Genomic DNA, 16015 nt, shown 5'->3' on the forward strand with positions numbered 1-16015 from the left:
AAATCGAGGTTCGTGTCCAACCAGTCTTAGGACTGACGACCTTATGATGATGATGACCAAAATCGAATTACGATTTCGATCTTTTCAGTTCTCATCATCAAGAACATAAACGTTCTTATTAATTGTTTTACGTGTTTATCACGTATGAAAGCTGTGTTATCGATTCAGCCCTTATTTAACACATGAAATACTTCAGTCTATTCAAGTCTTCATATATTGCTAACTTTGCTTGAAGACGATTTCAACAAGGAATTAGACGATATTCTGCATCTACAGCCACACATACTTCAAAATTTACTGACTCCTCTATATCATTTGGAACCAATAACTCCTTAGGCAATGTAAAATACAATAAAAACCTTACTAGAAGAAGAATGCAAATCAGATAGGTACATACAAACCTAATTGTGGGACATGCAACAAATCTTATAAAGGTTAGACTCAAAAGTCAAAAAAGTTGCATTATTATTCAATGATATTTTTTTTTTGTTTGATACATTTTGTGAATAATGTTTAGTCTTTTAAAGGTTTGTTGAGAAGATATAAGGTCTCATTTAAAATAATTTTGCGGAGATTTGCTGGCCAGGAGGGGAGGTAGGCGGCAGAAGAATGTTCTCCGACGCTTATTCCGAATTTAATATTCCCGAAGAATTTAGAGCTTCGCTACCTTTTTCTATATTCACACTTTATATTCCGCCCCTATATCATTCCGTAGTCCACGATTTTGAGTGGTTGTTCAACATCACTGTGTCGAAAATTGTAAATAATGAATACATGAACTTACCAATAACTCCTCTTCGACATGAAGACTGTTTTGCATGGCACTGTTTCTTGCTGCGTCCCAAACTTTAATCATAAGCCGGAATGTGTTATCACGGGACATTAAACTGCCAAACACATGTTTGTCTTCACTTGTCACAACGCCAACCGCGTTGGGTATTATTTTAGCCGTTCTCTCCTTCGTGATCTTTTCCACGGTCAAAAGTGGAATGAGTAACTGGAAAAGAAAATGCAAAAAAAATCAAAAAACGAATTCACTTACAAGATCCAAACAAACTTACTCCTTCTTCCTTCTTTTCTACTACTATTTTATTATACTAATCTTCACATTTAGTCATTGTAAGTTTCTTTTCTTTTTTCGACTTAAGTGGCGTAAATAGGGCGGAGGGCGGCCCGTTCCAGGCGGCGGCACATTGCCACCACTCAGGAACGGCAAATAGTGTCCGTCCCGAACTGGAATTCGTTTAATTTTTATCACAGGATTGGGGCAGCACTTTCAGCGTGCGCCACTTCGCCAGTTACGCCACTGTCTATATTTTTTTTATCTTTATTTTTGTTCGTTATCTTCTATATGGACAGAAAAATTCAGTTCTTGTTTTCAAAAATTTTGCATTTCTTCACGTCTTGCTAAACACTTACTTCTTCTTGTTTCAAACCGATAAACATTGTTTCCGAAATTTCCGAATTATGTAGGGATATAAATAGGCACTGTGGAAGCTGATACGCAACTAATAGGGCATATGGAGCATGTAGATTCTAGACATCACAGTAGGGTGATAAAAAACATTTAATTTAACCACTGGATACATCAATTCATGATATTAATCTTTTTTTCTCTAATAAAATCTCAATTTTCGAAACTTTAAGTTTAATTTTATTGATTTAATCCTTCACCACGTGCTAACAATAAGACCCTACGCCTGAGTTATTACTTTGATGTCTGTAATCTACATTAGCTCTTAGTATTCCTTTTATTAACTTCTTGCTTTTAATTTGCACGGCTTCAGCAGTCAATATTTATATACACAATAATTCACTTCTTCAAAATTGGACCACAATTATTTTAATGGTCGTCGAAAATAAGTATTTAAATCAATTCGAATATAAAGGTAACAAATAAACGTATTGTAATAAGTCAATCTTGGAAAAGGTCATATTTTAAACCTTCCACAGAAGATTCACAAGACTTTTTCTCATTGACAAAGGGTGCCATGACCCCAGATGGCGCAAATATGGGGGTGGCTAGATTTTTAATAATTTGTGCTATGCTCCAAGGCATTTAGTGAGTAAAGATACCAAATTTTGTAGTAGTAATTCATAATCAATGAGAGTCGAATAGTCGAACCCAATTGGTTTACGTTATAGCGTAAGGTAAAAAAGGCAAATTTGAGTATTTCTTATTCTTGTTTAACATAAGTCTAATAAGGAAGATTCCTATTTATAAAAATGCCTATACACTTTCAATTTACGTTAATAATAAACGTTACTTATTTGCTAAAACGCTAACTTAAAAATATAAATTTTTAAGTACATATTTTCAATGCCGACCAATTTAAATACAAAAATATTTATTGTCAAAAAGGGGAAAGCGGCTTTGGGATGCGCCCCGGGACTTGGGTGGTGGAAACTCACGCTATGCCACTGTTTTTAACGAACAAAGCAAAAGTCATTTGCACAGTAATTCAGAAACACTGCAAAGGCGACATGCTCATTAACCACCCTGCGAGTTTTTTTAGATTAAGTTAACTCAAACATTCATAAGCAGTAAACATTGCACCAACAACATACTTATTATAAAGTTTTAATTAAAAAAAATCTAAAACAGCATTAAAACTATGAAACAAATAAATTAAATAATTTGCTTTGTTGATTCAGTCTCATAATATTTCAATTTAAAAATATCTATAGCAGATGCCATTGTAATTAGAATTTATTAGTGCGTAACGCATATTTGAAAATAAAAAATTAAAAACAATTACCTTTGTGACGTATCCGAAGACATTTGAGTAGAAAGCAAAGTAGTTTTTCGTTATGTAAAGATGCCCTTGGAGAAGAATATCCCCTATGAGAGCACATGAGTAATCTGGAAGAAAAAAAACACCATGAAATCTAGTTCATTTGGTTTAAAATATTATTTTCTCCACTGAGAACAAACATATGAAAATTTTAGTTTCAGATTAAGTTTAAATCGAAACCAAAAACTGTTTATAAGAATTTGTTGTTTAAGAACCTATAAAATCAACTTTAATTAGCTTTTGTTTTAGACTTTTAGACAGGAAAATCCCTGGACTGATGAAGATCAAGAACAAAATCCTCGGGAAACATGGGATTCGTACATACTAGAATTTTACCAAGGTTTGATTAATAGGTACTATGTCCCGTAAAAGTTCGGATAACCTGTGGTAAACAATGAATTATATCTGTTCACATTTTTTTATTTATTCAAATTTTGGAGGTTGTCGATTTTATTCATTTAATAGTCACTTATTTTGATAAAGAGACGCTAAAGATAATAAATAAATAAAATTATTTTGAGTTCATGTGATACCTATTAAGTATTACTGTTCGAAAAAATATAAAAAGCAACAAAAAATCGATATTTAAATACAGTAATAAAAGTACTACTACATACCTCATAAGTTATCTACTGTTTCATATTTTACTTATGTATTTCTGGAGTCAGTTTCAAACAAACCACATTAAATATACACCACTTATATTTATTAATTGAATTTTGAATATTAATGTTAATAATAACAACCATAATTTTAACGCGTCTTCGCGGCACTAAATTCGAGAACAACATGAAAACAATATGTTCAAACTATCTATTTCCTATCAAAAGGAAAGGTCAACTTCGACACAAATCTGTTCGTGTGTTATCTTCATCCTCGTTCGTTTTTCTAGCCAGCTGGATTGTTATCAACTTTTTAGAATGTTTAACAGCATGAAATGTTGAAGATTATACAACATTGAACTAGGACGAAATGATAACACAGACATTTTATACACCTAGTAGAACTGTTATTTGTTATATCGTAGTTAAACTGAATCTTATTATTATTTATAAAACAGTATTGTATGAAAATACAAGGAAGTCAGATAAGTCAGGACGGAAGGAGTAGTAAGGACATAAAGCAGAGGATAGCACAGGGTCGAGTCGCCTTTCATAAAAAGGAGTCACTGCTATGCTCGCGAACGGTTAGTTTAGAAATTCGAAAAAGATTGTCAAGGGTATATGTTTGGAGCGCGGCACTGTACGGGTGCGAATCACGAAAAGTGGGTGCGGTGGAAAAGAAAAGGTTATAAGCGTTCGAAATGTGACATTACAGGTGAATGATGAGGATACCGTCGATAGAGAAAGTTAGAAATGAAGAGGTATTAAGAAGAATAGGAGAATAGAGGACTCTATGGAAGTCAATAACAAAATAGACGAGACAGGTTGGTAGGACACCTTATCAGGCATGAAGCTCTAGTCAGAGACATATTAGAGGCAGAAACAGGAGTTAAGAGGAGTAGAAGGAGACCTAGATTAAATTACTGTTCGCAAATAGTCAAGAATGTGGGATTTTCTAGTTTTAGGGAAGGACGAAGATTGGCTCAGGATAGGAAACAGTGGAAGTGCCTGTCCAACCAATCTTAGGACTGACGACCTTATGATGATTATGGGAGTTTCCAATTAAGTGATATTGTGTTAATTACATTATAATTCTTGAATTTGCTTGATTATTACTTACAATTTAAAACTTTTTCGTCCAGGTCAACTGTTGGAAAATGCCTGTGGAACTTTTTCTGCCTTGCTTTTGAGGTAGTGGGTAGTTTATCTTCTTTGGTCGTAGCTTTTGGACTAGGAGGCTCTGGAGTCCGAGCCTGAGCCGTCATTGTAGGTGCAGAACTGGAAAGTTGCTTTATATTGCCCCTGAAACAAAAGAGCAACATTTTAATTTAATAATCATCAATCAAAATATATTCTAAAAGGGAAATTCTAAAATTTATCATAACAAATCCAACATCTGTTGTTATAACTGTTATGCGTTTCACTCTTGGTACCGTAAACGTTGGTACTCATCAGAGACTCATCCATTACTCATTCCAAAAACGTTTATCGACAGAGCTAAACAATTTGCCATTGTTGTAGCCAAAAAAATTAACGTATAAATAAAGATCAGGGACAATAGATTTTCTTTTCTTATCGAATCGAACATATTTAAAAGATAATGAGTCAAACTTCCCTCTACTACACTTTTAGAAAATGAACTCCTACTGCGTAGATACTAAAAGTATGTGGGACTTCCTTCACACAAACTTGTACAATGTCGATGAATTTTCTGTTGATTAAAAGAAGTAGAACCAAAATATTTCAGAACTTTAATATAAAATAAAAGAAACCATACGAATCGAAAAATATTAAGTAACAAAAGAAATTGTCGTGTTTCGCAATTAAGTTAGTAGCAAAAAAATGGCACCTTCAAAGAATGCGAGGTAAGTCGAGAACTGAAAAATAAAAACGGCAATTTTCAAAAAAAAAAATAAGTTTTTTACTCGAAATTATACAGAAAATTATGTAACTCTGACTAAATATTCCTTCCTTTAATAACTATTATAAAATGCAATATAGGTATCATTTCATATACAGTAAAATGGAAGAAAATACAATTTTCATTATAAAACGTTCGTATATGTATGCAACCAAACTAACACCTACTTAATACTATCTACAGCATTTTCTACTTTAAATTTTCTTTAAACAAATATAAAAAACAAAATTCGTTATTGCACATATCTTGATCTAGATTAAGAAATCAAGGAAGTGTTTTATTACATAAAAAAAGATCAATATCCTAGTTAGGAAACTGAAAAAGATAATTCTCAAGTTCGCATAACATGGACATTCGTTTCAATTAAATAACACACGTATTTCGTACTTACTAATATATTTAAAACAATTACGAAGAAATGATCAGGCGAGAAAGTCATCAGAAAAATTTAGAACATTTTTACATCATTAAAACCGGGAATGTTCACAATATCTTTTAATACACCCTTCAAAAGATACAGTACAGGGCTGAAGTAAATTAGGATACGTTTTTATGTACACCGTTGTAAAACTAGCAAACTATTTGAATTTTGGTATTTTATTTTAATAAAAATTAAAAATTAAATGTGTTTGTTTGCTACAATTTGACGCCTTAACTACTCGGTGGATCATCATGAAATTTTGTACACACATTATCAGGGCTTTAGAAAAAGACATAGGGTACTTTTATACAGAAAAAAAAGTACTGTTTCCGTGAGAGAGAAAAATTAGTTTCATATAGATTACCTTTGTGACGTATCCGAAGACATTTGAGTAGAAAGCAAAGTAGTTTTTCGTTATGTAAAGATGCCCTTGGAGAAGAATATCCCCTATGAGAGCACATGAGTAATCTGGAAGAAAAAAAACACCATGAAATCTAGTTCATTTGGTTTAAAATATTATTTTCTCCACTGAGAACAAACATATGAAAATTTTAGTTTCAGATTAAGTTTAAATCGAAACCAAAAACTGTTTATAAGAATTTGTTGTTTAAGAACCTATAAAATCAACTTTAATTAGCTTTTGTTTTAGACTTTTAGACAGGAAAATCCCTGGACTGATGAAGATCAAGAACAAAATCCTCGGGAAACATGGGATTCGTACATACTAGAATTTTACCAAGGTTTGATTAATAGGTACTATGTCCCGTAAAAGTTCGGATAACCTGTGGTAAACAATGAATTATATCTGTTCACATTTTTTTATTTATTCAAATTTTGGAGGTTGTCGATTTTATTCATTTAATAGTCACTTATTTTGATAAAGAGACGCTAAAGATAATAAATAAATAAAATTATTTTGAGTTCATGTGATACCTATTAAGTATTACTGTTCGAAAAAATATAAAAAGCAACAAAAAATCGATATTTAAATACAGTAATAAAAGTACTACTACATACCTCATAAGTTATCTACTGTTTCATATTTTACTTATGTATTTCTGGAGTCAGTTTCAAACAAACCACATTAAATATACNACGTCACTTAATTTATTTCAAGTAGTGCGTGTTCACAATACGAAGCTAAACGCGAAAATAATTAGCAACTGCTTTACACATACGCTACATTTCAATTGATTTTAAGAAAAAGGCGATAAACAGAAATATTTACGTTACTTAGTCATTGAAGATACAATACTACTAATTATACAGCAAAATTCCCGAAAGAAAAATGGAATTTTATTGACAGTTGCTTTACGTCATTATTTCACAAACAAATACGTCTCACGAAGACCGAGAAAAACAATTGACAGATATCAACACCTACTCAATAAGCAACCCATATACTTTATGCATTCCTATATTTAATAACATCCTAAAATAGAATAATTTACAGAAATAATAGTAACTAGTTGAACCCATTCAAAACTAGTCGGAATGATACCGCACCTATGGTGCATAGAACCCATATTTTAATCATTGCGATCGCCCATATATATCATGGTGATTGGAGTAAAGGAGAAGGAACAACATTGCAGCGCCTCACTGTTTGTCCCTTTTTCTAGGATAGTTTTCAGAAAAGCGTTCGTCCTCCTTTATTATATCCTCCATGCCCCATACCATAACCTAACCGAAGCTTTTACTCAAATAATGCTCTAAATAGCAAAGTTTTAAAGTTTTGATTAAAAATTCCAAATATACGACAATATACTAGATATCAAAAGTAAGGGTAGCTATAGAATATTTCCATCATTTACTTAAATGTTTTAATAGTCCACTCGATCCATAATATCGTATCATCAGCTATCTCAGTTACACCAATTTCAAGGCCAAGGGAGAAATGAGTTGTTTGCCATTTTTATTCGATAATATCTTTTAAGCCTTTTAATAAAGTTATTTTCCGAATTTTTTGTTGTTTTTCAACAATTTTTAACCGCAAAGTGATGTAATGCAAACATACGCTAGAACATTACACATTAATAGAAACATTAAAGTAATAAATGATAACACGATAAAGCTCTTTCCAATTACGGAAAACAATAAATAACTAAATGTCACGATAATTACGAACGAAAAACTTCAAGCACACTCAAAATATGCCAAAAACTTTATCAATTATCTGGAGTTGTTACAATCAGTAAAGATAAGTATTATGAGAAAACTTAAATGAATGTTTCGTTTGTCGTTAGATATAGGTAGTTTTGCAAAATGGATGGACTGGAAAGAAACGAGTCCAAATGGTACAGCTCATAAAATTTGAGAGCTCATAATTAAAAGATTTGCATGTTGGGCGTTTCTTTACTGGAAAGAAGAAGAAACAGCTTTTGACAATGTTAAATAAGACAAGATACTAAATATAATACCTATTAAAAAATGCAGGAATGAGATGCAGAGATAAAAGAGTGATATACAGTTTATATAAGGAGCAATAGTTATAGAACTTGAGCAGCGACGTAGAGAAATAAATATTAGGAAGAAAGTCATGCGAAAATGCATACTGTCGCCACTACTTCTTAGTCTATAAATCGAAGATCCAATAAACCACATTAAAAACAGGACAACTTTAGGGATAGATATACAGAGGTAAAAGATTAGTATGCTTACATTTGTAGATGATATAAGAGTTTTAGCATCTGGCAAGGAGTAGTAGTAGGGATGAAAATAAATAAAAACAAAAATATTGGTATACAGGGGAAGAAAACGTAAGTAAAGGGGGGGGGAGATATAAAGATAGTCGCTGATTTTTGGTGTTTAGAATATCAGATAATTCAGGATGGAAGGAGCAATAGAAATATAAAGGATGAAGGGTGAAGTTTGCTCAGTTAACAAGCCAGTGTTTTTTTAAAAAATGTATCAAGTAAACATTCATGAGAAATTAATCCAATTTTATTTAAAATACGTTTTGACCTATAGAAAGAAGTTAATCTTCAGGGAAGATGTGGCTGATAGATTAACGTTATCAATGATTCCTTTCAATTGCAAGTTAGTTTCAATTTAGATACGCAAGGGTAAAATATTGGCATGTTTAGATTTACAAATAATATAGTGATATTTGCACGATAGGAAGGAGGAATTAGGGGCGGCTTTAAATGAAATTGAGAGACAAGTATGGACTAAAATGAAACCATAATTTTAAACATAACAGAGATTGTCAATTTTCGACATCGAGGAAGTCAGCTAACACATCAAGAAAGAAAACAAAACAAAGAATACCGAGGAATATCGAGTTACTACTAACAAATAGAAATCACCTCAATGCACGCAGAATCTAGGAAAAAATTCTTCGAAAAAAAGAACCCTGAAAAAAATCCATTCGGAAAAAACCTCAAGAAAAATCACCCAAAATTATTTTAAAAGAGACCTTATAACTTTTACTACTACTTATTGATGAAATTCTACAATTCTCCCGATGATCAATCACCACAGAAAAAAGCCCCCCGCGAATAATAATAAGGTATAACAGTCTAAAAAAAAAAAGAAATCAATGACTGCATTACAGTGTCATATTTTTTAAAAAAGTAAAATTAACACAAAAAATGAATAATTTGCAATATGATATGCAAATAGAGGAGTGTATCACCATCTGGTGAGTACTTGGTGCCACTATATCTATATCTAAATATTTCGTATGTTAGACAAGGCCTTACTAAGGTATTTAAACTTGTAAGAGTGTTTAAGTTTTTTATTGAAACTACCAGAGGTATCTAGGAAGTCAGGACGGAAGGAGTAGTAGGGATATAAAACAAAGGATAGCGAAGGGTCGAGTAGCTTTCAATAAAAAGAAATTTCTTCTAAGCTCGGGGACGGTTAATTTAGAAATTCGAAAAAGCTTGTTAAAGTTTGGAGCGCGACGCTGTAGGGGTGCAAAACATGGACGGTGGGCACGGCGGAAAAGAAAAGGTTAGAAGCGTTCGAAATGTGTTGTTACAGGCGAATGATGAGGATACCGTGGATAGAGAAGGTTAGAATTGAAGAGGTATTAGAAAGAATAGGAGAACAGAGGACTCTATGGAAGTCAATAAGAAATAAACGAAATATGTTGGTAGGACACCTTCTCAGGCATAAAGGTCTAGTCAGAGGTATATTAGATGGAGAAATGGGATTTAGGAGGGGTAGAGGTAGGCCTAGATTAGATTGCTGCTCTCAAATAGTTTAGGTTGTTCTAGTTTTAGGAAATGTGAAGATTAGCTCAGGATAGGAAAGAGTAGAGGTTCGTGTCCAACCAGTCTTAGGACTGACGACCTTATGATGATGATGACCAAAATCGAATTACGATTTCGATCTTTTCAGTTCTCATCATCAAGAACATAAACGTTCTTATTAATTGTTTTACGTGTTTATCACGTATGAAAGCTGTGTTATCGATTCAGCCCTTATTTAACACATGAAATACTTCAGTCTATTCAAGTCTTCATATATTGCTAACTTTGCTTGAAGACGATTTCAACAAGGAATTAGACGATATTCTGCATCTACAGCCACACATACTTCAAAATTTACTGACTCCTCTATATCATTTGGAACCAATAACTCCTTAGGCAATGTAAAATACAATAAAAACCTTACTAGAAGAAGAATGCAAATCAGATAGGTACATACAAACCTAATTGTGGGACATGCAACAAATCTTATAAAGGTTAGACTCAAAAGTCAAAAAAGTTGCATTATTATTCAATGATATTTTTTTTTTGTTTGATACATTTTGTGAATAATGTTTAGTCTTTTAAAGGTTTGTTGAGAAGATATAAGGTCTCATTTAAAATAATTTTGCGGAGATTTGCTGGCCAGGAGGGGAGGTAGGCGGCAGAAGAATGTTCTCCGACGCTTATTCCGAATTTAATATTCCCGAAGAATTTAGAGCTTCGCTACCTTTTTCTATATTCACACTTTATATTCCGCCCCTATATCATTCCGTAGTCCACGATTTTGAGTGGTTGTTCAACATCACTGTGTCGAAAATTGTAAATAATGAATACATGAACTTACCAATAACTCCTCTTCGACATGAAGACTGTTTTGCATGGCACTGTTTCTTGCTGCGTCCCAAACTTTAATCATAAGCCGGAATGTGTTATCACGGGACATTAAACTGCCAAACACATGTTTGTCTTCACTTGTCACAACGCCAACCGCGTTGGGTATTATTTTAGCCGTTCTCTCCTTCGTGATCTTTTCCACGGTCAAAAGTGGAATGAGTAACTGGAAAAGAAAATGCAAAAAAAATCAAAAAACGAATTCACTTACAAGATCCAAACAAACTTACTCCTTCTTCCTTCTTTTCTACTACTATTTTATTATACTAATCTTCACATTTAGTCATTGTAAGTTTCTTTTCTTTTTTCGACTTAAGTGGCGTAAATAGGGCGGAGGGCGGCCCGTTCCAGGCGGCGGCACATTGCCACCACTCAGGAACGGCAAATAGTGTCCGTCCCGAACTGGAATTCGTTTAATTTTTATCACAGGATTGGGGCAGCACTTTCAGCGTGCGCCACTTCGCCAGTTACGCCACTGTCTATATTTTTTTTATCTTTATTTTTGTTCGTTATCTTCTATATGGACAGAAAAATTCAGTTCTTGTTTTCAAAAATTTTGCATTTCTTCACGTCTTGCTAAACACTTACTTCTTCTTGTTTCAAACCGATAAACATTGTTTCCGAAATTTCCGAATTATGTAGGGATATAAATAGGCACTGTGGAAGCTGATACGCAACTAATAGGGCATATGGAGCATGTAGATTCTAGACATCACAGTAGGGTGATAAAAAACATTTAATTTAACCACTGGATACATCAATTCATGATATTAATCTTTTTTTCTCTAATAAAATCTCAATTTTCGAAACTTTAAGTTTAATTTTATTGATTTAATCCTTCACCACGTGCTAACAATAAGACCCTACGCCTGAGTTATTACTTTGATGTCTGTAATCTACATTAGCTCTTAGTATTCCTTTTATTAACTTCTTGCTTTTAATTTGCACGGCTTCAGCAGTCAATATTTATATACACAATAATTCACTTCTTCAAAATTGGACCACAATTATTTTAATGGTCGTCGAAAATAAGTATTTAAATCAATTCGAATATAAAGGTAACAAATAAACGTATTGTAATAAGTCAATCTTGGAAAAGGTCATATTTTAAACCTTCCACAGAAGATTCACAAGACTTTTTCTCATTGACAAAGGGTGCCATGACCCCAGATGGCGCAAATATGGGGGTGGCTAGATTTTTAATAATTTGTGCTATGCTCCAAGGCATTTAGTGAGTAAAGATACCAAATTTTGTAGTAGTAATTCATAATCAATGAGAGTCGAATAGTCGAACCCAATTGGTTTACGTTATAGCGTAAGGTAAAAAAGGCAAATTTGAGTATTTCTTATTCTTGTTTAACATAAGTCTAATAAGGAAGATTCCTATTTATAAAAATGCCTATACACTTTCAATTTACGTTAATAATAAACGTTACTTATTTGCTAAAACGCTAACTTAAAAATATAAATTTTTAAGTACATATTTTCAATGCCGACCAATTTAAATACAAAAATATTTATTGTCAAAAAGGGGAAAGCGGCTTTGGGATGCGCCCCGGGACTTGGGTGGTGGAAACTCACGCTATGCCACTGTTTTTAACGAACAAAGCAAAAGTCATTTGCACAGTAATTCAGAAACACTGCAAAGGCGACATGCTCATTAACCACCCTGCGAGTTTTTTTAGATTAAGTTAACTCAAACATTCATAAGCAGTAAACATTGCACCAACAACATACTTATTATAAAGTTTTAATTAAAAAAAATCTAAAACAGCATTAAAACTATGAAACAAATAAATTAAATAATTTGCTTTGTTGATTCAGTCTCATAATATTTCAATTTAAAAATATCTATAGCAGATGCCATTGTAATTAGAATTTATTAGTGCGTAACGCATATTTGAAAATAAAAAATTAAAAACAATTACCTTTGTGACGTATCCGAAGACATTTGAGTAGAAAGCAAAGTAGTTTTTCGTTATGTAAAGATGCCCTTGGAGAAGAATATCCCCTATGAGAGCACATGAGTAATCTGGAAGAAAAAAAACACCATGAAATCTAGTTCATTTGGTTTAAAATATTATTTTCTCCACTGAGAACAAACATATGAAAATTTTAGTTTCAGATTAAGTTTAAATCGAAACCAAAAACTGTTTATAAGAATTTGTTGTTTAAGAACCTATAAAATCAACTTTAATTAGCTTTTGTTTTAGACTTTTAGACAGGAAAATCCCTGGACTGATGAAGATCAAGAACAAAATCCTCGGGAAACATGGGATTCGTACATACTAGAATTTTACCAAGGTTTGATTAATAGGTACTATGTCCCGTAAAAGTTCGGATAACCTGTGGTAAACAATGAATTATATCTGTTCACATTTTTTTATTTATTCAAATTTTGGAGGTTGTCGATTTTATTCATTTAATAGTCACTTATTTTGATAAAGAGACGCTAAAGATAATAAATAAATAAAATTATTTTGAGTTCATGTGATACCTATTAAGTATTACTGTTCGAAAAAATATAAAAAGCAACAAAAAATCGATATTTAAATACAGTAATAAAAGTACTACTACATACCTCATAAGTTATCTACTGTTTCATATTTTACTTATGTATTTCTGGAGTCAGTTTCAAACAAACCACATTAAATATACACCACTTATATTTATTAATTGAATTTTGAATATTAATGTTAATAATAACAACCATAATTTTAACGCGTCTTCGCGGCACTAAATTCGAGAACAACATGAAAACAATATGTTCAAACTATCTATTTCCTATCAAAAGGAAAGGTCAACTTCGACACAAATCTGTTCGTGTGTTATCTTCATCCTCGTTCGTTTTTCTAGCCAGCTGGATTGTTATCAACTTTTTAGAATGTTTAACAGCATGAAATGTTGAAGATTATACAACATTGAACTAGGACGAAATGATAACACAGACATTTTATACACCTAGTAGAACTGTTATTTGTTATATCGTAGTTAAACTGAATCTTATTATTATTTATAAAACAGTATTGTATGAAAATACAAGGAAGTCAGATAAGTCAGGACGGAAGGAGTAGTAAGGACATAAAGCAGAGGATAGCACAGGGTCGAGTCGCCTTTCATAAAAAGGAGTCACTGCTATGCTCGCGAACGGTTAGTTTAGAAATTCGAAAAAGATTGTCAAGGGTATATGTTTGGAGCGCGGCACTGTACGGGTGCGAATCACGAAAAGTGGGTGCGGTGGAAAAGAAAAGGTTATAAGCGTTCGAAATGTGACATTACAGGTGAATGATGAGGATACCGTCGATAGAGAAAGTTAGAAATGAAGAGGTATTAAGAAGAATAGGAGAATAGAGGACTCTATGGAAGTCAATAACAAAATAGACGAGACAGGTTGGTAGGACACCTTATCAGGCATGAAGCTCTAGTCAGAGACATATTAGAGGCAGAAACAGGAGTTAAGAGGAGTAGAAGGAGACCTAGATTAAATTACTGTTCGCAAATAGTCAAGAATGTGGGATTTTCTAGTTTTAGGGAAGGACGAAGATTGGCTCAGGATAGGAAACAGTGGAAGTGCCTGTCCAACCAATCTTAGGACTGACGACCTTATGATGATTATGGGAGTTTCCAATTAAGTGATATTGTGTTAATTACATTATAATTCTTGAATTTGCTTGATTATTACTTACAATTTAAAACTTTTTCGTCCAGGTCAACTGTTGGAAAATGCCTGTGGAACTTTTTCTGCCTTGCTTTTGAGGTAGTGGGTAGTTTATCTTCTTTGGTCGTAGCTTTTGGACTAGGAGGCTCTGGAGTCCGAGCCTGAGCCGTCATTGTAGGTGCAGAACTGGAAAGTTGCTTTATATTGCCCCTGAAACAAAAGAGCAACATTTTAATTTAATAATCATCAATCAAAATATATTCTAAAAGGGAAATTCTAAAATTTATCATAACAAATCCAACATCTGTTGTTATAACTGTTATGCGTTTCACTCTTGGTACCGTAAACGTTGGTACTCATCAGAGACTCATCCATTACTCATTCCAAAAACGTTTATCGACAGAGCTAAACAATTTGCCATTGTTGTAGCCAAAAAAATTAACGTATAAATAAAGATCAGGGACAATAGATTTTCTTTTCTTATCGAATCGAACATATTTAAAAGATAATGAGTCAAACTTCCCTCTACTACACTTTTAGAAAATGAACTCCTACTGCGTAGATACTAAAAGTATGTGGGACTTCCTTCACACAAACTTGTACAATGTCGATGAATTTTCTGTTGATTAAAAGAAGTAGAACCAAAATATTTCAGAACTTTAATATAAAATAAAAGAAACCATACGAATCGAAAAATATTAAGTAACAAAAGAAATTGTCGTGTTTCGCAATTAAGTTAGTAGCAAAAAAATGGCACCTTCAAAGAATGCGAGGTAAGTCGAGAACTGAAAAATAAAAACGGCAATTTTCAAAAAAAAAAATAAGTTTTTTACTCGAAATTATACAGAAAATTATGTAACTCTGACTAAATATTCCTTCCTTTAATAACTATTATAAAATGCAATATAGGTATCATTTCATATACAGTAAAATGGAAGAAAATACAATTTTCATTATAAAACGTTCGTATATGTATGCAACCAAACTAACACCTACTTAATACTATCTACAGCATTTTCTACTTTAAATTTTCTTTAAACAAATATAAAAAACAAAATTCGTTATTGCACATATCTTGATCTAGATTAAGAAATCAAGGAAGTGTTTTATTACATAAAAAAAGATCAATATCCTAGTTAGGAAACTGAAAAAGATAATTCTCAAGTTCGCATAACATGGACATTCGTTTCAATTAAATAACACACGTATTTCGTACTTACTAATATATTTAAAACAATTACGAAGAAATGATCAGGCGAGAAAGTCATCAGAAAAATTTAGAACATTTTTACATCATTAAAACCGGGAATGTTCACAATATCTTTTAATACACCCTTCAAAAGATACAGTACAGGGCTGAAGTAAATTAGGATACGTTTTTATGTACACCGTTGTAAAACTAGCAAACTATTTGAATTTTGGTATTTTATTTTAATAAAAATTAAAAATTAAATGTGTTTGTTTGCTACAATTTGACGCCTTAACTACTCGGTGGATCATCATGAAATTTTGTACACACATTATCAGG

General features: G+C 32.5%; 2 protein-coding genes across 2 annotated transcripts in view; both read right to left on the reverse strand.

The window, feature by feature from the left end:
• The window catches only part of LOC108741638 (GRAM domain-containing protein 2B), a 21136-nt gene extending 16402 nt beyond the window's left edge, over positions 1 to 4734 (reverse strand). The window contains exons 1-3 of the mRNA XM_025975796.1: positions 4518 to 4734; positions 2760 to 2863; positions 747 to 997 (exon numbers count right to left, since the gene is read on the reverse strand). Of these exons, the coding sequence (XP_025831581.1) occupies positions 747 to 997; positions 2760 to 2863; positions 4518 to 4719 (557 nt within the window). The 5' untranslated portion in view covers positions 4720 to 4734. The remainder of the gene's footprint in view (positions 1 to 746; positions 998 to 2759; positions 2864 to 4517) is intronic.
• A 5755-nt stretch (positions 4735 to 10489) lies between these two features.
• Positions 10490 to 16015, reverse strand: part of LOC108743428 (GRAM domain-containing protein 2B-like) — a 15033-nt gene continuing 9507 nt past the window's right edge. Inside the window, exons 4-6 of the mRNA XM_025975801.1 lie at positions 14516 to 14697; positions 12758 to 12861; positions 10490 to 10995 (exon numbers count right to left, since the gene is read on the reverse strand). Coding sequence (XP_025831586.1) covers positions 10741 to 10995; positions 12758 to 12861; positions 14516 to 14697 — 541 coding nt within the window. The 3' untranslated portion in view covers positions 10490 to 10740. The remainder of the gene's footprint in view (positions 10996 to 12757; positions 12862 to 14515; positions 14698 to 16015) is intronic.

The sequence above is a fragment of the Agrilus planipennis genome, unplaced genomic scaffold (genome assembly GCF_000699045.2).
Source record: "Agrilus planipennis isolate EAB-ADULT unplaced genomic scaffold, Apla_2.0 scaffold259, whole genome shotgun sequence".
NCBI lineage: Eukaryota > Metazoa > Arthropoda > Insecta > Coleoptera > Buprestidae > Agrilus > Agrilus planipennis.